This window comes from Nilaparvata lugens, chromosome 8 (assembly GCF_014356525.2).
Source record: "Nilaparvata lugens isolate BPH chromosome 8, ASM1435652v1, whole genome shotgun sequence".
Lineage (NCBI taxonomy): Eukaryota > Metazoa > Arthropoda > Insecta > Hemiptera > Delphacidae > Nilaparvata > Nilaparvata lugens.
In genome coordinates, this window is record NC_052511.1 from 8363332 (window position 1) to 8391174 (window position 27843).

Sequence of the window (27843 nt, forward strand, 5' to 3'; positions counted from 1 at the left end):
ACTTGTCTAACCCTCACACACATTTCTCTTTCTTTCTTCCAATATTTAGAACCCAATCATCGGTCTTACCTTCTCCCTCCCATCTTGTTTTCTATATTTTTTCATAATGCAGTCTGTGCCATCCTCAACTTCCACTCAGAGGCGAGCCGATGGGCTACAAATAATATTTGAAGTCAGTCAAACTTGAAGTATTTGTGGAACCGTACGGTAGGTAATTCACTTCGGGAGAGAAGCTCTGTCTCTTTTTTGTTATAGCATGCAGGATACCGGTACTGTTCAAGGTTCGATTAACAACTACTATTAGCTTGATTTGATTTCCCGAGATTAATTGGTATCCAATTGATTGAAAGATATAACTGTTATTCAGATTGAATGTAGAGTTTGAATTTTCAAAAATGATTTTCCATGAATACATTAAAAGAATTTAAAAATTCATTGAGAATTAATTTTTTAATGCATTATAATGAATCAAATTCATTATAATTCGTTATCATTTCAAGGATTATTCAGAATCAGAGTGCCAATGCGACATTTCCCTAGTAATATTGCCCCTAGTAAATGTTGCCCCATTCCCCTAGTAAATCATTGTGACATTCCCCTAGTTACCTACGAAAGTTGTCAATATTGAATCAAAAATTAAATTCCTATTAAAGTTGAAAGCATCTTTCACTGTAGGCCTATTATTCATATTCAACTGTCGAAAATACAATAAATATTCAGTGATTATCACATTAAATTTCAAACATAAACGATAAGACAGTGATTATCTTAAGCTCTTTATAAAGATGAAAGATATAAAGTTTTCAGATGTATTCCTGGACTTTGTAAAGGACACAGGTTTTTCTTTTTTTTGTGTAGTTGAGAAGTTGATATTGTTGTAATTATCATATTAAATGAAAAAGACTAAGAAATTGTCAAAAAACCACAGATTTATTGATACTTAGAAAGACCGGTTTCAGTTATTACACCATTGTCAACAGACTGTTTATCAGAGATTGACAGTGGTGTAATAACCGAAGCCGGTCTTTCTAAGTATCAATAAATCTCTGATAAAAAATCTGTCAGTTTATCAGAGATTGACAATGGTGTAATAACCGAAACCGGTCTTTCTAAGTGTCAATAAATAGGTGTTTTTTACAATTACTTAGTCTTTTTCATTTATAATAATGACACAGGCATTGGTTTGCCCAACTAACATACTTGGGACACAATAAGCTTCGTTTGACGTGTGAGGCTCTTTGAACCTTTGGATCCTTGAATCCGTCCCTTCACAAACATTAACATAAACACTTCTGATGTATGCCTACATGGTAAGCTTGTAGTATGAAAGCAAAATAATGGAATTATTAATATAAGTAGACAAATTTTGTAATGGAAAACATCATTGATATAATTAATCATAAAATAATCAAGCATTTTTCTCCTCGGAAATTTAAGCAAAGAAAGATCGTAATTCTCCACATAAGATTTGAGTTATATTATGGCTACAAAACATATCATAATACATAGTATATTTCAGGTTGAAAACTTGTTGTTTCTTCCCCAATTATTGTGAATATTTTTCATAAATAAGTTTTCAAATCTTGGGTTTAGCGTCTCTTTGGTACTGCTTTCAAATACTGTTGTCTTGTTTTATGCTCTGTGCCTTCAAACTCCACTGTAGGTGATGATTTTTTTTTAATTGAAGAGACTTGGAAATTGTCAAAAAATCCACTATAAATTTTATGAAAATATAGTTCATTTTTTCACAATCTCTCAAGTCTCTGCAATTCTTACTTTATACTAGTTTTTTTTCTATTGTTTATTAATTTTCATAATGTTTTTTCCTTGTTAATTTTTTCGTCTATCTGATCACACTAGTACTGGAAACATGATTGGTCAAATTTCCAAAATACTATTTAATTTCTGATTATATTTTATGTTATGTAATTTGAGGAGGAAATAAATTCATCTATTCGTTCTTTTATTCATTATGGAAAAGTTACGCAACATTCACTCTACAAACTTAATTTTTTCAGTTTTAAAATGAATATTTTCACTTATGAAATGACGTCAATAGTCTACATCCCAAATTTGATAGTATATTTGAACAAGATTAATGTAACTTGAAAATGGCTTAAATGTCCGAAACATGTAGTGATAAAATATTTCAAAAAAGGGTACTGAGATTTTTATTTTCTTTATATTTCAGATAAATAGTATACTATTATTTATTATTCAATTAACAATGTTAATATCACATTTTTCTGATAGTTTATTATTTCTAATGTAGTCTACTAACTATGAGTTGATTTAAAACGTTAATAGTTTTTTTCCAAAATAGTCTACTAATATTATTAGTTGATTTAAAACGTTAATAATTTATTATTTCCAATGTAGTCTACTAATTATTAGTTGATTTAAAAAGTTAAAAGTTTTTTATTTCCAATATAGTCTACTAATAATTATTAGTTGATTTAAAACGTTAGTTTTTTATTATTTCCAATGTAGTTTACTAATTTTATTAGTTGATTCAAAACTTTTATATGTTGATTCAAAAATTAGAAGTTGTTACATCTGAAAGTTGCCATTTTATTAGTTGATTTAATAGTTTATTATTTCCAATGTAGTCTACTAATTATTAGTAGATTTAAAACGTTAATAGTTTATTATTTCCAATGTAGTCTACTAATTATTAGTTGATTTAAAACGTTAATAGTTTATTATTTCCAATGTAGTCTACTAATTATCAGTTGATTTAAAACGTTAATAGTTTATTATTTCCAAAATAGTCTACTAATTATTAGTTGATTTAAAACGTTAATATCACCTTCTTTTCTGAGTTTATTATTATTTTTCTCTCGCAGGGAAAAATACTCTCCACAGACAACATGGCTGTGCTTCAATGCCGTAAGATACAATTAGATAATAGCTGGTAGCTGACGTGAAATGCTTGAGAACTCGGTGATACATTGAAGCAATGTATGCTACAGAAGACAGAAGTCTCTCACATCTGAAACATAGGCAAGAGAAAGAGAGAGTGATGGTTCAGGAAGGCCTCGAGTTGGTTCAGAGAAGGAAGGAAGAGCGCATCAGGCAGAAACAAATGGATCAGAGTGAGGTAGGCTATGTCTTTTTTGAATTAAATAGGAATAAAATGATAAATTAATTTAATTTGAATGTTTCTCGTGTAAAGTAAGGAGATCTGATCTAGAAACGAAAGTATGCTTTAAATCATCTTATTGAAATTAGTTTCTGGACTGACTAAGTTAACAAACTAAACATTCCCACATCAAATATTCAACTATCGAAAGAACGAAACTAGGAACTTTACTTGGTACTACCAAGTTTTATAATAGATCTAGGAACACTTATTTTAAAATAGTTAAAATAGGAGTTGATAAAGAAAATAGTTGAAATATTCAATTCAAATCACCTAAGCATCCTCCAACCTCCAATGTAGTGAACCTCCAAATTTGAACTTTCACTGAATTATCATTTTTTTTCACTCCATTATTAGGCTAGTGTCTGACTGAATAATCGGCTATCAATTTTCACACAAGTTCAATAGAACAGATAGGTATAGTTTCCTCGTCAAGTGCATAATGTACTGTATTTACGAATCCATACAGTCGTTCTGCTCCATAGATAGTTTGCATAAACCATAATTAAGCTAGCTGATTGATGAAAACGGTACATTCGAAAATTATACCTGAGATATACTGCTATAAAGATTCTTTGCTACAAAGATACTCTTATATTGTTTTTAATAGAATCAATTGTAGATTAGTACGCTTTTTTCCAAGACACAACCGGTTTCATCCAAAAAAAGAGAAAAATGAAATGATAAAAGTGATTGTGTTTCAAAAACTATCAATTAACTTTGTACAAATAGATGCAAAATGTTTAAATTGATAATAAAGTGTACAGATCTGAGATGTTTTTGTTTGCGTGTGGTAAAAATTGGAATTTAATTTAACCACAGTTTGTTTTACTCGTAGTTTGTGATAATATAATGAAAAACACTGGAATGTTGTCTGGAAATGAATTCTAATAAATAACTTTTTGTGTAGTTGAGAAGTTGATATTGTGGTAATTATTCATATTGAATGAAAAAGACTAAGAAATTGTCAAAAAACCACTGATTTATTGATAATTAGAAAGACCGGTTTCGGTTATTACACTATTGTCAATCTCTGATAAACTAACTAAACTCTGATAGTTTAAAAAAAGAAAAAACCACTGATTTATTGATAATTAGAAAGACCGGTTTCGGTTATTACCATTGTCAATCTCTGATAAACTAACTAAACTCTGATAGTTTATCAGAGATTGACAATGGTGTAATAACCGAAACCGGTCTTTCTAATTATCAATAAATCAGTGGTTTTTTGACAATTTCTTAGTCTTTTTCATTTAATCTAATAAATAAATTCGTGATATTTCTAGACAATATTCCAGTGTGGATAAATATCACTACATCTCACCAACAACAGTATCTGAAGGAAATATAACAATAATGGTACAGTATTCTTATGTTTGAAGAAATGAGGTACTGTAATCTTCAATTTTTTTAATGTCTATGTTCTTGATTTCAGGTGCGGAGACTGATCGCCAACTATGATCCATGGGGAAAACCCGGAGGAGGGGCGCCAAACGCTGAAGATGTTCGCAGAAGAAAAACCAGTATTCATTATTATCACTTGTTGGACCAAAAACAGGTAGGCCTAGGATAATACTGCATTTACTATTAAAGCAATAGTAGTTTATCAAACACTTCAAATTTTGTTTGTCATCAGTGCACTCTGGAATTTGGGCATGATTGTGTTCGGTGTTTTCAAGTAGTAAAATGGATTTTCAATTCCATTCAAAATCAGATTAATGATTATTGGGAATGTGCTGTGATACAGGTACGTATAGATATATAGGTATTTCACATTTACGTTTTTATTCGCCAAGGATCAGTATAAAATATGAACTCAGACTCGAAAATTTGCTACCGTTACATGTATACACCTATATTTATCTATTGTCTTATCTGTCTATCCAAGTTTCATCAGTTTCATTATTACTTCTCTTTTTTTATTAAAAGTCTGATCACAATGTTTTGTAATGGGACCAACTTCATAGTTTATCTATCACCTATTTCATCTTCCCTCTATTGTATTTTATTATGAACTTCAATTTTTCATGGTATACTTTCATGATAAGTTTCACTCCACATGGATGCAAATAACAACTTGCTAATGTGATAATACTTCAGTTGATGTTGATGGCTCAATATGTACAATATTATTTTCTTCAATATTTGTAATTATTAATACTAATGCGGAACTAAAATAATTATTTATTTCTTAAGTTTAATTTAATTTTATTATGTCAATTTTTGTAAATGTTACCATAGGCAAGAGCCTAGTAACAGTTGTCAATAAATATCTTATCTTATCTTATCCAAAAATGTTTTAATGAGTAGGCTGCTGTAGTAGAAAAATTTAACGCATTAAAAAAACAAACAATTAGTTGTATCAATTTAGATCTATGTAATAGACTGTTTAAAATGAATAAATAAATTTATTAGCCAAAAAACAGGATGTCACAATTCGACATATATAGGCAATATAACAGTAACAAAACAACACTCAGTCAATACAAATACTGTCATTAAAAACAATACAAAGTCACATTTACAATAAAAACATGTACGGTATATTAATCCTATTCATATAACAGTAATATTAATAAATTCTAAATATTGAAATCTTCTACATCCATTTTCATGCCGATGAACTCTTTAACTAAGTAAAAGGGGTTTATAAAGAGAAATATTTCTAAAATCTGTTTGAACCTCCTGTGATTAAGCTGCCTCACCTCAATAGGAAGCCTATTCATCAATTTAATTGCAACATTCGAGGGACTTTTTGATCAGTTTTATGCAGTCTGCTTCGTGTTACATTGAGCGTCTGATTGGATCTTTATTAATTTATTTTATTTTATTTATTTACAATGCAAATGACACTAATGTAATAACATTGGAAGATAAAATAAGATAGTCCTTGTGCTATTTTTCTTCCAAATTTTTAGGTGACAAAAAGTCCAAGATAAGGTTAGAATTTCACTTGTACAATTTTTATAAAATTTTAGTCCAAAATAAACATGAAAACTATGAATTTTGAATTTGAAAATGAAACTTTTTAATGAGTCAATATAAATAGGAAGTTCAAAACAATAGTACACAATTGGTTGATGAGCAAAGGAAGACAGAACATAGAAAACATTATTTCAAACAACAACTAACCACCTAATGACTTACTAAACACTAAATAATTAATAATACGCACAAAAAAAAACTAACAAAACCTACTCTAGAACATGGTACGCCATAGTGGAGTAGGTCAATTTCCACACAGAAAAATCTAAACAAGTAGAGGACACATTATAAGAATTTTTGTAACTAACTATTGTATGTAATATTGTAATTTATCTGATATTTTGTGTAATTGATGTTGTAGTTTTAGTTTTTTTTTGGGAAATAAACATTTTATTTATTTATTTATTTTATTTATAAATGAATTCAGTAAATCTCTGTACTGTACAGTTTTCTGAAACAAATTTTACACAAAAACCATACCGTATTTCTCCAACTCAATTAGAGCTATAAATAAGAAAAACTGTTCTGTTCTCTATTACACTTCAATCACACTTTTATCACACTAAAATCAATTTGAATGAATGGGAATCATTATTGATAATCGGTATATAACTATACATTCTATAAATGTATTCTCAGCCATTCAACAATTTTTGAATTCGATTCCATTATTTTTGATTAGTTTGTTTATTTTGATTATTCTGCACTTGCAGTTTTTGCCGGAGATACGAAGGTCTATCCAAAGGTGTTACCGTTTCTCCCAGTCGCCTTATGACAAACACAGATACAGGTTGGAGCTAGGTAGATATCCAACTGACATATATATTCTCATCATCGCATTCCATCAACTTCTCATATCTCTGCTCATAAACATCATACATTTTTAAATTTTGACACATCATCCGAATTACAATGAGGTTCCACACACTGGCTATAATTGAATCTCAATTCTTTTGACTCAATAATTTTATTGTTAACAATTCTCTGACAATTGAATAATTATAAATAAATATAAATAGAGTATTTTAAGACTCCGTCCATCACCATGAGTTATCTAAAAATACCTATTCTCAAATTATTATTTAACGAAAATCCTAAATTAATGCTGTAAATCACCCCGAAGACTTCTGCTACTGCAGACATTGACAACAGGGTTAACAGCTAGATGGAAATTCGATGAGAACTACTATCCAAAAATTAGTTGCCAGCCCGGGAATCGAACCCGGTACCTCCCAATTGCTAGTCAGGAATGCTTACCCAGCATTTATTCAGGATTTTCGTTAAATAATAATTTTATATTAATTAGCAGTTGAATAAATGCATTCTCTATTTAATTCCATCTGTAACCTATTCTCAAATATGTTTTGAATGGCTGTTCAAGGAACTCATAATAGAACTGTATTACATCATTATAGTATAGTTTCATATAAAATAGGACTTTTATTACATAATGTAACGTACTGTATATAGCTCTTATATGTATTCTTTGATAACATAAATAGGGGGTCCGATGTTAGCAAGCACTCAAAAGGCACACCATTGGTCAATTTTTATACATAAATAAGCATAATGAGTAGATAACTCCATAATTTGATATCCCAACCAAATACTAAAAAACACATCATCATCAGCTTTACAGTTTAACCTGTTGTATATCCATACTTTTTCACTGTTAAAATTAAACTTGAATTTTAAAGAAACACTTTTGAAGTGAAAATACACTTTCTTCTGTAGTGACGATCGTTTCGACCTGTTCTTGGTCATCATCAGACTAGTCTGACTGTGACAGTTTCGACTTGTTGTTGGTCATCATCAGACTAGTCTGACTGTGACAGTTTCGACCTGTTGTTGGTCATCATCAGACTAGTCTGACTGTGACAGTTTCGACCTGTTGTTGGTCATCATCAGACTAGTCTGACTAGTCAACAACAGGTCGAAACGATCGTCACTACAGAAGTAAGTGTATTTCCACTTCAAAAGTGTTTTTTTTTTTTAAATTCGATTTTACAGTTTAACTTATAGCTTCTGTTTCAGCCTTTATCGTATTTAAATAGTTTTCAAAATTGTATCTACTTTGGTAAAAACGTGTTTTTTTAAAAATAAGATTAAAAGATCGAGCCTTGATGAAAGATAAGATGAAAAGATGATTGAATAAGATAAAGCCTTGAGTTGTAATTAATATAAGCTAACTAAACTCTCTTTTTTCTTTAGGGTTACTTTTAATATAAATAAAAATATAAATCTCAGTACCCTTTCAAATTATTTTGTCACAACATGTTTTGCACATATTTATAACTAAACTCTATATTTTTATTATTATTTTATGAAACAAAAACCTGTAATTTATGATGACCTAGTACAAAACATGATTGGTTGACTGTATACAGGCAAGGTCACAATAATCTATGAAGAAGATATAGGTAGCTCTATTATACGGTACTGTAGCTTGTAACACATTTACTAACAATAAGTGAATCCCCCCTTTGCTCTATACTATGTAGTTAATCCAATTATAAATTGCATTTGAAACTAACTTGTAACTCATTACCTGTTTAGTTTAAAGTCATGCATGCTGAACCATTCAGCCAATATGCCCACCCATAGCTTTTAAACATGAAAACAATAACTGATATAAAATGAACGTAAAACGGAATGTTATTAGACCGTTTGTTGAGTTGTAGTTCGAGAACGTTAAGTCATAGAGAAAGAATGGAGAGATAAAGAGAGAGTGAGATATACCTCATATAGAGAAAGATAAACTTCATTACTTGTTTATGGTAAAGTCGTTATCATAGTGATGGTATGAGGGCCTGTTTTTGAAAGGTAGTTGGCATGATGAAATGGAGTTGAGAAGCTAGTAAGCTTGTCGAAATAGTCAGGTAGTCCATTTGCCTGTCTCAAACAATAATCGCAAATCGTTGAGGAAGTGAGAAGAAGAGAAAAACAAGGAAAAGGAATAAAGGAGAGTATGAAGAAGAAATAGTTCTAACTGCCATTTTGGGGTCGTAAAAGTAGAACTAGAAAGAGGATTAGGGAAAAGAAAACATTGAGCTGAACGCAATGTGATTTATGTTGGTTCGAATATTGTCTGAGTTCAAACGAGGGAAAGTCATTCCCATACATCACGAATATAACTACAAAATTGGCAAACAGGCTTGTGGTTTGGGGTGGAGAAATGATAGGGAAGAAAATGGATGATGGAAAGGGGCTAAATGGACTACAAGAAATAGACAATAAATGAAGCACAATAAATGAACTGCAATAAATTAACTACAATAAATGAACTACAATTAATGGACTAAAAAGAATGAACTACAATAAATGAGCTTACTCTTGCATACATACTTTTTCTGTACATTCAAATGAAAAGCAAATTTTAATCTTCGCTTTGTAAAGAAAAAAAAATCTTCCCAGTATGAAAGAATAAAAATTCATAAAAATTTATTTATAAAAATTTGGGAACATAATAGTTTTGGGCTATGCCTGTTGTTCTATCCCGATCATATTCATATGATTTGTATATTATATCAACGAATAAATAAATAAATAAAACTGTTGTCAGCAGCAACTCTTTGTTGAGCTCAAATTCAAAGTTATTAACTAGCTTTTCAAATATAATTTTATCCGACTTTCTATTCCCTCTATTTTGCTTAGTGCCGGTCGCACAAAAGCCGGTTAAATTTTAACCATGATTAATACCACGAGAACCAATCAGAGGAGCCGTCTTATCAAAAAGGCCTTCTCTGATTGGTTCTCGTGAAATAAATCACGGTTTAAATTTAACCGGCTTCTGTGTAACCGGGCCTTAGTCAATAGGTGACTGAATAAAAACATTTCCTCTTTTTGTTTTTTTTTTGTTCTTGAATGAAACTGCTAAAAACATATTTTGTGAAATGAATAATATTGCATTTATTAGTAGAAGCTAATAAGGAGCTGAAAGAGCACAGACTTTTATTGGAATGATAATGATGAATGATGGATAGTCTCTGATGGTATCTTTCCAACTCTCAACATATATTTGGTTGATATTACAATAAAAATGATAGTTTAATATTTTTACCCATTTTGAAAATAAAGTTAATATGAACATTATAAACCTTATACAAACGTGATGTATCTTATTTATTTATCTCATTTACACACGCACAAAATTATACAGTTGAATTAATACAGTTAACAAAAATCTGTTTTCTGGGTTCAGTCCCGAAAAATGCCTTTAGTTTGGGAGTAAAGTTGAACTTTTTTATTAAAAAAATTAGAAATAAACTATTAGAAAGTAGACTATAGTAATAAACTATTATTTTCCAATCACTTGATAATAATTGCATTATAAGGCAGAAACATGTCGTGATTAAATAATTTTAAAAAGGGTTCTCAGATTTATTTTTTATTTACTATTGGAAAGCCATATTATACATGTATAATCAAACAAGAAAGATAGATGAATTCAGATCTAAATACAACTTAAACTCCTCCTTTCATGCATAATAAAGTGAAAGGTTCATCTAATTGAGTTATCAGATAAGAGTTTGTTCGTTGAATATAAAAGTGAATTCCAGTTAGGCATTGAATAAGACAGACGATAAAATGGAAACAAAGTAGAAACATAAATTTAAATTTAAAGCTCATCGTTAAATTCCTTCTTTTATGCACAATGAAGTGGAAATTAGTGCTTCATCTAATTGTGTTATCAGATTGATTGATTGAGTACTTTATTTATGTAGATTACAATATATACTGGCTTATACACTTATATACAATAGCTTACAATACAGCAAATTATAAATAGCAAATTAAGAAAATAATTATTGAACTGTATATGATATGAAAAAGCAATTTTTCATATAATAACTATAGATAATAATTATATTGTTATGCATCTACATAAATTGGCGGAGCTTTGGACATATCAATGTCCATTCTTCGGAAAGAATATTAAAAATATCCTCCCTACTAACTCTCTACCAGATAAGAGATTGTTCATTGAATCATTGAATAGAGAAGTGAATTGGAGTTAGGCATAAGACAGTCGGTAAAATAGAAACATAAATCTAGATCTAAACTCATCATTAAATTCCACCTTTCAAAAGTGGAAATTAGTGCTTCATCTTATTGAGTTATTAGATAAGAGATTGTTCATTGAATAGAGAAGTGAATTCCAGTTAGGCATTGAAAAAGACAAACGGTAAAATGGAAACAAAGTAGAAACATGAATCTAGATCTAAACCTATTGTTAAATTCCTCCTTTCACTCATAATGAAGTGGCAAATTAGTGCTTCATCTAATTGAGTTATCAGATACGAGATCGTTCATTGAATAGAGAAGTGAATTGGAGTTGGGCATTGAATAAGACAGACGATAAAATGGAAACAAAGTAGAAACATAAATTTAAATTTAAAGCTCATCATTAAATTCCTTCTTTTATGCACAATGAAGTGGAAATTAGTGCTTCATCTAATTGTGTTATCAGATTGATTGATTGAGTACTTTATTTATGTAGATTACAATATATACTGGCTTATACACTTATATACAATAGCTTACAATACAGCAAATTATAAATAGCAAATTAAGAAAATAATTATTGAACTGTATATGATATGAAAAAGCAATTTTTCATATAATAACTATAGATAATAATTATATTGTTATGCATCTACATAAATTGGCGGAGCTTTGGACATATCAATGTCCATTCTTCGGAAAGAATATTAAAAATATCCTCCCTACTAACTCTCTACCAGATAAGAGATTGTTCATTGAATAGAGAAGTGAATTGGAGTTAGGCATAAGACAGTCGGTAAAATAGAAACATAAATCTAGATCTAAAAACATCATTAAATTCCACCTTTCAAAAGTGGAAATTAGTGCTTCATCTAATTGAGTTATCAGATACGAGATCGTTCATTGAATAGAAAAGTTATTTGGAGTTAGGCATTGAATAAGACAGACGGTAAAATGGAAACAAACTAGAAACATAAATTTTGATTCAAAGCTAATCGTTAAATTCCTTCTTTCATGCACAATAACGTGGAAATTAGTGCTTCATCTAATTGAGTTATCAGATAATATATTGCTCATTGAATAGAAAAGTGAATTGGAGTTAGGCATTGAAGAAGATAGACTGTACAATGGAATCAATACAACCCTTCCTCTTGTAGCACTCATTCATAGCTCTCGGTAGACCACTCACAAACCCGGAGATATCTCCACGTAGCACTCTCAGTCTTTCCAATTCTGTTTGCATGTGTAACAAAATTGTTTCTCTTCTCTTTTCCTCTTCTTTGTCTTCCTTTTCTGCTTCACACTCTGTTCGTGGTGGACATTCTTGTCTGCAGATTCTTTAGTGGGATACAGGAATCATCTTCTGTCCGAAGCTATGAGGAAATCAACGAGTTTCGACCAAAAACTTGTAAGTAACTGAATAAATAATTAAAATACACTAAATAAAAAATGCTATGGAATATCTACTTATTAAGGTGAAATGAATAGGATTTTGAGAGTTTCACGTGTTAATTAAATTGACATAATTTGAAATGCTGATAATATAAATGGTATGGAATATCATATTAAGGTGAAATAAATAGGATTTTGAGAGTTTCACATGTTAATTGACATGATTTGATTGTATGGTAAGGGATGTTGTGATATTTCTCAATAATTGAAAGAATAAGACGTTGATTTTGAAAAGTTTTTTTAATTGTAAACATTAAAACTGTAACATTACAATGATGTTGTCAATACCAATGTATTGTTAATTGACAGATTATGTGGAACTGATAAAATCTAATTCATGTCACCTTGATTAACTGATTGAATTTGATATCAGTCACTTAAAATTTAATTAATTTATTTATTTAAAATGGATTTTAAATCTCTGAGGAATATGTAATATTTACTTGGCGCGTTTATGAATGAGATCAGTTTGTTCTAAATAACTGGAGCTTGGAACCTCCGTGTGTTTTGTGGTTGGTTGGACTCATCCAGACAATCAGAAGTCACCAAGTCTTGATGTGAATTAATAATTAGGTAACTACAAATGGAAATTACTGAGATATTGCAATTATTCAAATGCTAATGAATTTTATTATTATTATCATACGAAAAAACTAAATTAAAATGCTTTAGTTCACCCCGAAGACTTCTGCTACTGCAAATATTGACAACAGGGTAAACAGCTAGATGGAAATTCGATGAGCGCTACTATTCAAAAATTATTTGTCAGCCCGGGAACAATCATTATTTGTCTTCTGCTACTGCAAATATTGACAACAGGGTAAACAGCTATATGGAAATTATATGAGCGCTACAATTCATAAATTATTTGTCATCCCGGGAACAATCATTATTTGTCATTCCCCGGGCTGACAAATAATTTTTGTATAGTAGCGCTCATCGAATTTCCTTCTAGCTGTTTACCCTGTTGTCAATATTTGCAGTGGCAGAAGTCGTCGGGGTGAATTACAGCATTTAATTTGGGGATTTTATCTATCTATATTTATGATAAAATTGTGTTAATAAATTACATTTTCTACTGTAATTTGTTACATTGTCTACTCAATGACTGATTATTGTTCAATCATTAACGATTATAAAATACATACAAATTTAACAATTTTTCTAATTTTAGTTCACGTTTATTCATTCAATTCCAATTAAATTTGATCAGTTAGATCTATTTATATTAATAATAAAATTGTGTTAATAAATCACATTTTCTACTGTAATTTGTTACATTGTCTACTAAATGACTGATTATTGTTTAATCGTTTATGATTAAAGTACATGCAATTTAACAATTTTTCAAATTTTAGTTCACGTTTACTCATTTAATTCCAATTCTATTTGATCAGTTAGATACTTTCTCTGAGAAGCATTCTATGAGAGAATATAGTACAGTTAGAGAAAAGGCTATAGTTAGCTTACTTCAGTCATAATTATTTCAGTAGATTACTGATAAGTTTTTACTCAATTATTGTAAATAAATATGAGAGCGTAAAATAAACTCTGATTGTATTTTAAATTAAATTATTTTTCACTTTTTTTCAATTTAGCCTACATCAGAATTTAAATTCACAATTCCCCCTTCCATGCTTCCCTTGCATGAGAGTGTCGTAATTATTATTAAACAATTATCTGACTGGTCAAATTGAATTGGAATTGAATGAATAAACGTGAATTAAAATTATAAAAAATTGTTAAATTTGTATGTACTTTAATCGTAAATGATTAAACAATCAGTTATTAAGTAGACAATGTAACAAATTACAGTAGAAAATGTAATAATTTATTAACACAATCTTATTATAAATATAAATAGATTTAACTGATCAAATTGAATCGGAATTGAATGAATAATCGTGAACTAAAATTTGAAAAATTGTTAAATTTGTAATCGTAAATGATTAAACAATAATCAGCCATTGAGTAGACAATGTAACAAATCACAGTAGAAAATGTAATTTATTAACACAATTTTATTATAAATATAAATAGATCTGACTGGTCAAATTGAATTGGAATTAAATGAATAAACGCGAACTAAAATTTGAAAATTTTTAAATTTGTATGTACTTTAATCGTAAATGATTAAACAATAATCAGTCATTAAGTAGACAATGTAACAAATTACAGTAGAAAATGTGATTTATTATAAATACATATTATATTGTTCGTTCATTAAGCGTAGGAATAACGAAATTCTTATGTAGTCTCAAATAATCGTAATAATACGATTCCATGAATAAAATCATTGATATTAAATTCATATTAATTTATTTTGTTGAGTGCAAATAATTTGAAAAATGCACTTTTTGGAATGCAGTTAACAGCTGATGCTCCTTGGGGGAAACCGGGCCCAGGCGGTCCCACATGGAGAGACCCTCGTACCATTGGATGTAATTTCCTCCATTCGTTGGTACTGTAAGACACACTATTGGGCTACTAATTAAAAATAGTCGAACCACCCCATAGGGCAAAGTATTCACAGCCACTTTGAGGAATACTTTTAGAAAAGCTTTTGTAATCTTTTATAAGACTGATCAGGTATTTGTATTCACCAGTCTAACTGGAAGTAGGTAGTTACTTTTCTTTTAAGGGCTACTGAAAGTATATTGAAACACAATAAAATATTATATCAATTACCTTTTTATTTTATCACAACACAACTAGTTTTAACTCTTCAAGAGACTCTTTTAAGTGTAAATCAGTTGTTTATCTTGAAAGTAGGTACCATAGTTTAAAAACCCCATATTCTTGGAGAAATTGATAAACAAGTAACTTATGGAGTAATCCTTTAATAGAGAATTTAAACATAATCTTGATTGAATGGAATATAATTTTATAAAATTACATTCCTAGTAGAAGTGCAAATTCAGACTATTTAAATATGCTAATACATGGAATATTTCTAATTAATTTAATAATTTAAACTATCTAAATTTGAAATTTATAGTTTAATGTTTATTTTGGACTAACATTTTATAAAAATTGTGCATGTAAAATATTCTAACCTTATCTTGGACTTTGTCACCTATAAATTTGGAAGAAAAATAGCACAAGGGCTACCTTATTATTTTATCTTTCAATTTTATTAAATTAGTGTCATTTGCATTGTAAATAAATAAATATTGAATATTTTGACTATCTTATACAATCCAAATTTAGAGATATAAATGCTGTATAACAAAGTAGTTTCTGAAGATAGCTTGCGCAGTAATCTGTAAATCAAGTACCTACATTTTAATAAATTTATATTGAACTCCTTGATAAATACACATTACTACAAGTGAAGTTGAAACTGGAGTAGACTAGACAAAAATATTATAGATATCATATAATCCGATGCATCTCAATTTTAAATTAATAATTAACTCCAAAATGTATTATCAAAATAAATCAACCACTCAATATTATGTAATACCTGATCGTTCTTTTATTTACATTGAAAATAATAAATGAATTAATCACTCTGAATAAACAACTCCTTAATATTGCATGTTATTATTTCATTAGAGATCATGCATGCACAACATCTTTCATCTGCTTGATCTCAGGGTTCTCAATCGAACTTCAAATCTGCTCTCTCTTATGATTTTTAGTCGATTCAAAATAAAATATAGGCTAATACATAATTGAAATGGAGTTCACTAATAAATATTATAATTTTTCCTCGATTCCAACATCCAACTGACCATGAAACTACATTAGGTGAGTAGTTGCTATACTCTGTCCAAATTGGCATGAGCTCTGAAAGATTAAGCCCACCCTCGCTCCCCCACGCACAGGCACACACGCCCGGCCTACCTGCGCTATTGATATACTATGGTCCGGTTGCACAACAGCCGGTAAAATTTTAACCGAGATTTATTCCACGGGAACCAATCAGAGAAGGCGCTTTCGGAGAGACGGCTTCTCTGATTGGTTCTCGTGGAATTAATCACGGTTAAAATTTAACCGGCTGTTGTGCAACCGGCACTATGTATATTACATAGTATACAGGTAGGCAGACCGTCCCTTTACTGGCACACACAAAAAGAGACTGCGCGTGTGTGTGTGAATAGTAGGATGGCCGGCCTAATCCTTCAGAGCTCATGCCAATTTGGACAGAGTATAATAATACAGTAACCATTTTCAGGTACCCTTACTCAACTCATCAATTTAAGGTAAATGCTGCTGTATTTTTCATTATTATTCTAGATCTGCTTCTATTTTAACTTTCCTTGTTCCTCTTTAGAATTTTCAAATAGTTTTCATTAGTTTTATAAAGCTGCTAAGATACTGTACTGGTAAGTTTTTTATCACAATACCTTTACATTATTTGTTGATTAATATAATCTGATTTTATCATTTCACCAGGGCTTATCATCTATTTCAATAGTAGATAATGTTGTAACTTAATATAATTTTCCCCCACCTACTGTCTAAAGTACTTACTTTACTCCCTGAAACCTAATACTAAAGTGTCACTTTTTCGCTCTCGGTAGTAAAAAGCAGAAAACTCCCTAGGGAGTAAAAGTGACTCCATTTAAATAACATGGGAAGCATCTCTATTTTGAAACTTACATTGTAATAGGTTAGAAGGTCTAAGCTCAGATGAGAAAGCATAATAGAGGTGTCTGTCATTAAGTCAACTGAATTCAATACCACAACCAGAAATTTGATCAACTCATGAAATATAAGAGTTTGTCTGATATTATATTCTTAATATTAGTAGACGATAAAAATTTATACAATTTTTAAAATATTTGATTCTATTCAAAATACCAGCCAACAAATATTTTGATCTGCAATTCAAATCTGAACCGCGTGATCTGGAGTCAGCCATTTTTGGTAGATGCCCAGCTGATATAATTGTTACAACTTTTGCCGATAGTTAGCGCAATCGGCAGTGCCAATCAGACGACCGGTTTTTAGGTTTCAGATTTCAGGTTATGTTGTTAGGAAACATTGTCACCAATACGTAAGTTATTAAAATGATATTATTTGCAGTTTCTATAAAAAAATGAAGATGGAGGAAAAATGTTGTGTACATCACGAGCGAAAAATACGTTTTCTCCCTCAGTAAAATTGTTGCCCTCGGCTTCGCCTCGGGGCTTCAAACTTTTCCCTCAGGGAGAAAAAGATGTACTTTTCACTCTAGATATATAAATAACTATTTATAAACGCCTAACTAGTTCGATTTGAGTCTGATTATCGCTTATTGGAATAATATCTATAAAGATATCACAAAAGCTCTATTCGATTAATTGAGTGCCTGCTATCATAATTTATTTATTCATTTCACGTATTGTACAAATCACTATAATCATAATATTTATGATTATGATCATGGAGGAAAAACTAGGAAGAGCCTTTACCATTCGACTCCAAAATTTTGATGAAAAGTTAATATCATTGAATGCTCTCACGAAACTTCATATTGATTCTAATTTAATGTTCTATAGAATGTTAAATTTATTACATTTATTACATTCCTTAGTCACAACATCAAATTAATGATTGGGAGAGAATCAACAGGATAAACCCAAAACTGTTCCTCTCCCTAATTTTGATAAAAATAGTCCAAATGGGGTTATGAAAACACTTTTATAAAGATCACAAAAATTTACAGTCCAAATATACATTATACTAAAAAATTTGGTATCTCGGTTGATCAGAAAGATGAAACAAATTATTATTACACTTGAAAATGCATTAATAAATTGAAAAATATTAAAAACTTGATAAATTTGAAGCCAGAAAAAATCACAAAAACATTCACTATCAGCATTATGATGTTCTGTTCTTCTGTTTGATTACATCCTTATTTTATTATTTTGAATAATTCATTTTTCAAAATTGTGTAGGGCTGGACTGGAGAGCCCGCATTTCGTAGACTAGAGCAGGAACATCAGAGGAGGGAGCAGCAGTACAAGACTAGGCCATCGACCAACTACCAAGCCATTCCCCCACCCCCTGACATGGAGAGGAGGAAAGAGATACATGCTCCAGAGGTGAGTTTCATTCATCTCTCAGTGCCGGTTACACAAAAGCCTGTTCAATTTCAAATATCGGGGACCGAGCTTCGGTCTGGAGTACAAAAGCTTAAAAAAATTATTACGAAAGAAGAAATTATAATAACATTCATAGTTCATACAGAGTTCTTCATCTTCTTCTTTTTCTTTTCCCCTTCTGCCGCTACAGCGTAGGGGTCCCAGCCTCGGTCCACCTCTTCCACACCTCCCGGTCCTCAGCCATTCTCCTCATTTCCCTCATGGAACTCTCTCTCTCGCGACTCAGACTTTCAAGATAACTCTCCCAATTCATTCTCGGTCTACCTTTCCTTCCTTTTCCCTCTCTCCTGTCCTCCACCACTTGCTTTACTTCATACAGAATTATTCTATCTAATCACAGTGAATTGAGATTAATTCCCAGAGGAATGCAAAAATTTCCCTCACAGAGGCCCGGTTCCACAAAAGCCGGTTAAATTTTAATCCTGATTAATTTCACGTGAACCAAATCAGAGAAGACCATTTCAAAAAAATGGTACTACTGGAATTAATCAGGATTAAAAATAACCCGGTTTTTTTCTGCAACATGCACTAAGTACCTGATTGATTGATTACAAAAGTTCAACAGCTGAGTCATAATTTTGACACAGTCCCACACACATGAACTCGCTCACTCACCTCCATCATCAACAGAAGACGAAATAATTATTATCAGCAGTTTTTCCATATACGGATAATAATATTATCCTTTTAATGTCGTTCAGTGAGTTTTCCCAGGGATGAGAAAGTGCAATCGAATCTTTATATTATAAACCTACTATATTCTGAATTTTGTGAGAATCGTTAGAGCCGTTTTCGAGATCTGGTGAAATACAAACATATAAACATCTGAATATCTAAACATATAAACAGAAATTGCTCGTTTAATAGTATAGGATTGTGATTGAATTCCATGAGAACCAATCAGAGAAGCCTTCTCTTCGAAAAAGCCTCTGAGATTGGTTTTTGTGGAGTTTATTCTTGATTAAAACTCAGCAGCCTTTTGTGCAACCAGGCCTCAGTTATATTTCTTTAAAGTTTTTCATTCTACTTTGGGTTGTTAGTTGATCAAATATTTTCCACTGTAGTGTCAGGTATAAAAGTTTCACTTTTAAAATAAAACCTGGGTGTATTTTAAATTATTTAGGACGTGTTTCAAGGCTGAGGGCCTGAACCCCATATTCAGTAAACCTACCTTATTTACAACTTATTTACAAAGCTTGAGACCTTAAGACACTGATTGAAATTATTTTGATTATAAAATTCATCAGGAATTCATATAAGATATGAAATATTGATTGTTCAATTTCAAAATCGTTAAGATACGGTACCACTATGCGATTTCTAACTCTCAAACGTGTTCAATCTTTTATCCTACCGTATCTACTAAAGAAAAGTTCCCTGTTCTCCATACGGTATATGGAATTTTTTTAAACGAAAAAGTTTTTGAAAGAAGTTCCAAAATGTTTCTTTGTAGTGCGCTGCATCTCTTTTTTGACATAATTATTCTTCAATTTCCATCATTGATCATTCTATATTTATTTTGTTCTCTTTAATTTGCACCTGCGTAAATCTTTCTTTTATCATAGATTATGTTTGATTTTTCCAGTTAGGTATAATATAATAGACTAACCTTAATTTTCACCTGAGTGAATCTTTCTATTATTACCGTATAGATTATGTTTGATTTTTTCAGTTATGTGCAATGTAATAGACCTACCTATGTGAATGTATTAATTAATGTGTATATTAATTAGTATTTCGCTTCAAGTCTTTCTTTGCTTGAATAAAATCTATAAAGAGATTCATTTTCAACAATCATCATTCCTCATGAATGATGCTTTCTTTTGAAATATAAATACAGTCAAGAATCTCAGGTTATTGAACCAAGGCCGTCAGTTTTAATGAAACTGTCTACCACTTCAGTGAATTTCATTGTAGCATACAGTTATATGGATGCAATACACACTAGCATTTTACATACAATTTATAATTGTTTACAATGAATGTGTTTTGTAGGAATTGATAACTGGTGGCGTTGAATTGGTTCCTCTGCTGGCCAGGAGAAGAGCTCTTCCCCAGCATTGTCCTCTGAGCACCACTGACGTCACCAATACCAGGCTGCGAACTCCAGTCATGCCTCCACCTGCCAGGTTAGCCGCATTTTTTCCAATTACTTACTCATCTTATTTATTTATTTGTGGATACAATCACAAATTGTATGAATGTGATTGGGAAGGAAAAGGCTTAGTGGTGAATTTCACCTGGTTCAAACCAATTATACCAGAATGTTAAGCAAGACACTTATTTTTAACTAGCAGGTGACACGTGCTTTGCAAGGGTCTGTTTAATTCACGTGACAAACTGGAAACTTGACCAATTGAAATCTTCAAGAATTCAAAATAGGCTTGTAACCATCCTCGGTAAATTAAGAATCTATATGCAAAATGACAATCATTTTTAACTAACAGGTGACCCGTGCTCTGCAAGGGTCTGTTCAATTCAAGTAACAAATTGGAAACTTGACCTATTAAAATCTTCAAGAATTCAAAATAGACCTATAACCATCCTCGGTAAAATATGAATCTATATGCAAAATTTCAAGCTAATCAGTTCAGTAGTTCAGACGTGATGATGAATTTCGTAAATTTCCTATCCCGTACGTTCATAAGCAAACTTTCTTTTATCAAATTCTTCAAGATTTCAGTATGTCAAACTTTCAATTAGACCCTTTCGGAGCATGAGTTCTCTGCTAGTTACAAATAATATTCAATGACCTGTATAATTATAAAATTCATAATTAATAGATGTTGGAATTTTCTGAGATATTGCTATATTATTCAAATGCTAATGGATTAATTATTATTGTTATTGAACGAAAATCCAAATTAAATGCTGTGTGAATTACAGCCAATAGAATTTCTATAGTTACACCAGTATAACATAGTTGGATAAACTCACCGATCAATATTATTTAAGAGAAACAATTTTATTATTAAGCAAAATTCCAAATTAAATGCTTTAAATCACCACGAAGACTTCTGCTACTGCAAATATTGACAACAGGGTAAACAGCTAGATGGAAATATTTGCATTAGCAGAAGTTTTCGAGGTGAATTACAGCATTTAATTTGGATTTCCGTTTAATAATAATAATAATAATTAATTAATAGATTTTTACTTCCATGCATAATAAGAGCGGTTTTCATGTGTCTTGCCAATTGGCAAGAACCATGTGTCTTGGTTTCTACTTATTACTTTGTCACAAAGTAAAATTGTGACAAGAAAATAATAAATAATATTATTGAAAGACGCTCGGCTATCAGCAAGGCTAGCCGACCGCGGAGATAAGGAAGGCACACAGGATTCCTGTGATTGAAGAGTCATCAAGTGACAACAGACTATTCATTACTGTGACAATCGGTGGTAAAAAGTGTCGGGCCTTGCTAGATACGGGTGCTGAAGCTAATTATATGAGCAACGAGGTCTATGAAGTCATCCGGAAAATAGGGATGATACGGAAAGAACCAGCACGTCACCGCGCGATATTAGCTGATGGACGGTCAAACCCCGTTAAATGGGAAAGTGACTACTAATGTGACCATAGAACAAATCACAGTTCCACTAGTGGCATCTATAATGGAAGGACTTGAACAAGATCTGCTATTAGGCATGGAATTTATGCGTAAAAACAGAGTGAATATTCACACATTCACAAGAGAGGTGGAGTGGGATCCTCCCCAATTGAATCCTTCAAGACAGCCAATTATGTTGCGATCACCCTTATCGGGGAGTAGGACAACAAAAGTCCCAACAATATCAGCTGTACAATCCCGAATCTCAGGACAACAAGGATCACGACAAAAGGATATTTATGCAGGTTGGTTTGAATAGAGTTGAACTCAATGCTTTGATTGATGCCAGGGCGGAATTGTCATATATTCCAGAACAAGCATCTTCGGGCAACATAGTGATGGATCACAGGAATGAGATGAATGACTCTGAACGGCGGGCCACAATTCATGCCCCAGCCACCAACACTAGTGGTAAATCCGAGAGGGATGTGGAAAAGTTAATATCACCCCCCACGGTCATGGATGTGAACGAGACAACACCACCCCCTACTGTCATTGATGTGGAGGAGTCAATACCCTCCTCAACTGATACGGATGTAGAAGAGCAAACACAGTCTTCGACTGTCAAAGAGGTAGTCTCACAGTCCCAGGATCCCAAACCAGGACTCTCAAGGAATAAGGATCCAGTGTTGTGTCACCGAGTCTCAACACCTGGTAAGCGTAAACGCGCTGGCAAGCCACGCATAAAAGTCCAATTTCCAGATGGACGATGTGAATATGTACCTGGTGGACCGGGTGTAGATGATGCTCATAGTGAGTGGCATACACCTCTAAAGGTGATACCTGGGAGGTGTACACCTGTTAAGGTGATGCCTAGATGGCTCACGCCTTTAAAGGTGGTGCCATAGAGGGCTCCGACCCCCCCCCCCCCCAAGTAGGAGTGGGGTGTCACAAAGTAAAATTGTGACAAGAAAATAATAAATAATATTATTGAAAGACGCTCGGCTATCAGCAAGGCTAGCCGACCGCGGAGATAAGGAAGGTACCGAAGGCGCACCATCTTCCGCGCATCGAGACGTTTTCCACCGCCTCTGGCGGCGGCTCAACTCCATCCCCTCCACTTTGGGGGAGTATAAAAAGGCCGGACGAGCCCCAGACCACAGCATTCCGCTCACAACCTTCCTGCTCCTGGTACAGCGGCCCGTTGGCTGCCGTACGTCCCCGACCTCCTGTCCTGGTACAGCGGCCCGTTGGCTGCCGTACGTCCCTAACCTTCCATCTCCCTAGGGCACAGCGGACCGTTGTCTGCCGTCCCTGTCCTCCCAACTCCCTAGGGCACAGCGGACCGTTGTCTGCCGTCCCTGTCCTCCCATTTCCCCAGGGCACAGCGGACCGTTGTCTGCCGTCCTGACCTTCCATTCCCCCAGGGCACAGCGGACCGTTGTCTGCCGTCCCTGACCTTCTATTCCCCCAGGGCACAGCGGACCGTTGTCTGCCGTCCCTGTCCTCCCATCTCCTAGGGCACAGCGGACCGTTGTCTGCCGTCCCTGTCCTCCCATTTCCCCAGGGCACAGCAGACCGTTGTCTGCCGTCCCTGACCTCCATCTCCCTAGGGTACAGCGGACCGTTGTCTGCCGTCCCTGACTCCCATCTCCCTAGGGCACAGCGGACCGTTGTCTGCCGTCCCTGTCTTCCCATTTCCCCAGGGCACAGCGGACCGTTGTCTGCCGTCCCTGACCTCCCATCTCCCTAGGGAACAGCGGACCGTTGTCTGCCGTCCCTGACCTCCCATCTCCCTAGGGCACAGCAGACCGTTGTCTGCCGTCCCTGTCATCCCATTTCCCCAGGGCACAGTTGACCGTTGTCTGCCGTCCCTGTCCTCCCATCTCCCTAGGGCACAGCGGACCGTTGTCTGCCGTCCCTGTCCTCCCATTTCCCCAGGGCACAGCGGACCGTTGTCTGCCGTCCCTATTCTTCCTTCTCCCCAGGGCACAGCGGACCGTTGTCTGCCGTCCTATTCTTCCTTCTCCCCAGGGCACAGCGGACCGTTGTCTGCCGTCCCTATTCTTCCTTCTCCCCAGGGCACAGCGGACCGTTGTCTGCCGTCCCTATTCTTCCTTCTCCCCAGGGCACAGCGGACCGTTGTCTGCCGTCCCTATTCTTCCTTCTCCCCAGGGCACAGCGGACCGTTGTCTGCCGTCCCTGTCTTCCCATTTCCCCAGGGCACAGCGGACCGTTGTCTGCCGTCCCTATCCTGTCTGTCTTTCCTTTTCCTACTCCACTGGAGCATAACCGAGGCCGTAAGGCCGATACAAAATTACATCAAAGTGGTGTCATCAGAGAAGAGAGCGACCTTCACGCCGTCAGAAGCACCAGGAGGTGCTGTTCACGCCAGCTGAGGCACAAAGAAGAAGGAAGAGGAACTTTTACTTGCCTCCTTTCCCCGCCCATATTACGACTGAGCGAAGTCATCCAGGAGCAACACCTGGGTATCAATCACCCACCTCTGAAGCTACTCAGGGTGTACGTGATAACTTCAGTAATGACTATCTTAAATTTCGATAGAAAACCCCACACATTAGATTCTTCAGATCTGAATAAGATGTTTATGTAGGTACCGTACTTTATACTATATTTACGATGTTTTCGGATAACTACCTAACCATAACTCATATTTGTTCCATTTTTCAGAAGTCCGACCTGGAATAAACCGGAGATGGAGAAAGAATATTTATCTGAACTTACCAACCAAGTGCATTACAAGCAGAAAAAGATCAGAGTAAGTAATAATTCAACCATTTCTAAATCAGCCTGCACATAAGACAATGGTAGCTTCCACTAGCTGCCACGGGAACGTGGAATTGGAAATGTCCGGAACTCATGGAACAACTATGGTGCATAGTACCTAGTGTATCATAGTGTGGTACAACTATGGTGAACTATGGTACATGGCATTTCCACTTCCGCGTTCCTGAGGCAGCTAGTGGAAGCCCTGTGGCAGCGTGCTTTATCTGTGCCTTCTAAATATCATTTGATGGTACCTTTGTCTAGGGTTGCGTGGCAGAGAGGACCTGGAGTCATAACTCCGCCCTCAATAAAGGCATTCAATCAATATATTAAGAATCTGTCTCATAGGAATTGAAGAATGTTAGTGACACAACGACTACTTTTTAGGTAGCCGAGACCAACGACTTAACGTGTCCATCCGAAACACGGATGAAATTTTGAAGTGACACATAACCTAGCTACATTTGGACTGTTGTATGAATTAGAATTGGAACCGTTTTGGGCGTATAAGCCTGTGCTACTTTTCTGTAAGTTGTGTAATTCAGAATGATTAAATAAATAAATATGAATTGGTGGTATATGGAGTGATATGATATTATAATAAATAATATAATATGTACTATGATTTGATAATAAGTGATTTGTAGAGTGATAATAATGATGACAAGAGGTTTGTCTCATAGATTTGGTGGCACGTAATAAGTAGAGTAATTCAATTAATAGAATGAACAATTATAATTGTTGTTATTGGTAGTAGGCTATGTAGTAAGTATTTTGATTGTAGTTTTGGAACTTTAAAATGTATAACTTCCAGTAAATATGCTCTTATCAATAAAAAAATCAACTTCCAATTTCTTGGGATGTCCTGAACTCTGCTCTTATATTTTTTATTGATAATATAAAATATACTAGTATAATAACCCTCATGAACCATCCGTGTTTTGGATGGACACCTTATGTCGTCGGTCCCGGCTGCCTAAAAAGCAGTCGTTGGGTCATGTCAGAGGCCCTGAAATTGATCAGTTGCGACCTGAAAACTCTGACACCAGACCTAAGCCAGCTAGGTCACACGATATTATTATTGTTATTGTTAGCCTACACTTATGAAATCAGATTTTTTCAAAATCTTTACTCAAATCATAGCCTAATATCGGGGCACCGAACTTCGCTCTTTATTTATTTATAAACTATTGATAAACAGAACACAATTCTTTAAAATGATTGTGGAAGGACCAGCAGGCACAGCCTGTTTGATGACATGTCATGTCATCAAATCAGATTATTTTGATCAAGTCGATTAAAATTTCTAGATAATTTTTCTCGCTTATTGATTACACAGCTGGAAATAATTATGTTTCTCTCCCACGCATTCACACGCATTCTGTTTCGACAGACGACGAAATTATCATCTGTTTTTCCAAGGATGGATAGTTATTATCTTTTTTATGTCCTTCAGCGAGTTTTCCCAGGGATGAAACCTAGTGCAATCGAATTTTTATATTATAAACCTACTATATGTTCCAAATTTCGTGAAAATCATTAGAGCCGTTTTCGAGATCCGTTGAACATAAATAACCAGATATGAAAATATAAACAGATATACAGAAATTGCTCGCTTAATATAATAGGATTGAGAATAATTTTTGCTCCATTTCACTCAGAGTATTTATTTATTATGAAATATTTTTTTCCTACAGTTACGTTGAAAAGTGGCCATTGCTGCACTGATTACAGAACGCAAAGAATCACTTTTCCGCTCTAGTGCGGGAAAAATTTTTCTGCACTCCAGATTTGTAACATGGCAACGCAAAATACTTAGTAGGTTATATGGAGCAACAGTGCAGCAAAATGAAAATGAAGTTGGTAACAGTGACTGCTGTGGCTGCTATAGTGAGCAGAGGTGCAACCAAGCACAACGCGCTAATTATTATTCATTATATATTATAACCAAGGACAACGAGGACTTTAGGATTTTAGGATTAAGGTTTTTATCAATAATAAAATTACACAGAGAAACATTTGATGGATTTCAGGCAATTTTACCCATAATTACCCACTTTTCATATTCAATGGTAACTGTAGGAAAAACTTAATGTGAAATACGTGCGCAAAGTTCCTCTGCTGCACTCAAGAAACCATTCCGCCCTCGCCTACGGCTCGGGCGTAAACGTTTCTTTCGGTGCAGCAAACTGACACTTTGCGCACTAGTTGCACAAATAACTATTGTACGGTACCTAATATAAGCTTCAATACTTTTTTGTCCTTTCATCAATGAAAGAAATTAATCACCACGTTCTCAGTATGATAAAAATTTAATTTTATAAATTATTACACTTTTAATACTATATAAGCAACAACAACTACTAATTCAAGCAAATTTGAATGCAGGACGCCCACACTGAAGACCTGGCGAACAGTAGACGTCATTTTGAAACTTGGTGCAACTTCTGGGGTCGCCCCGGTCACGGAGCCCCCAAGCAGAGCAACGTCAAGGAGAATCTCAACTATCTGCTCTACGATGCGCCGGTCAAGTAGAATTAGAACAATGCTGGTCGTTTTGAATACGGTATTTCTCATAATTACGTCATACACAACTCTTCACACCTCAGTTGCGTGTAGTTTTGGGAGGAATTGATTGCAGGTTTGGTTGGTCGTATTAGATTGGCAATCTCTTAGAAAGGGGTTTCTAACTACTAACCTCTTGATAAATTATTCTAATATGGCTTCTTGGTTGTTCAATAAACTATAGAAAATAACTATTACCCTTGAAATATTCGGAGAAAGCTGTTGAGAATGACATATAAATATCGAAACTAGTCGTGTA

The 27843-nt window shown here is 33.6% G+C and overlaps 1 protein-coding gene across 6 annotated transcripts; it reads left to right on the forward strand.

Moving 5' to 3' along the window:
- Window positions 1-82: 82 nt before the first annotated feature.
- On the forward strand, window positions 83-27843 carry LOC111060167. Of its 6 annotated transcripts, XM_039433846.1 has the most exons (10): window positions 83-207; window positions 2847-3100; window positions 4578-4700; window positions 6841-6928; window positions 12466-12539; window positions 14952-15044; window positions 18475-18621; window positions 20677-20810; window positions 24924-25011; window positions 27408-27843. In XM_039433846.1, exons 2-10 carry the CDS (start codon window positions 2960-2962, stop codon window positions 27552-27554), a joined length of 1035 nt encoding a protein of 344 aa, XP_039289780.1. In that variant the 5' UTR covers window positions 83-207; window positions 2847-2959; the 3' UTR covers window positions 27555-27843. The 6 variants fall into 6 exon arrangements, with proteins under 6 accessions (XP_039289780.1, XP_039289779.1, XP_039289782.1 ...); XM_039433845.1 differs by lacking the exon at window positions 83-207 and having other exon boundaries at window positions 2744-3100; XM_039433849.1 differs by lacking the exon at window positions 83-207 and having other exon boundaries at window positions 2967-3100; window positions 6841-6917; window positions 27408-27842.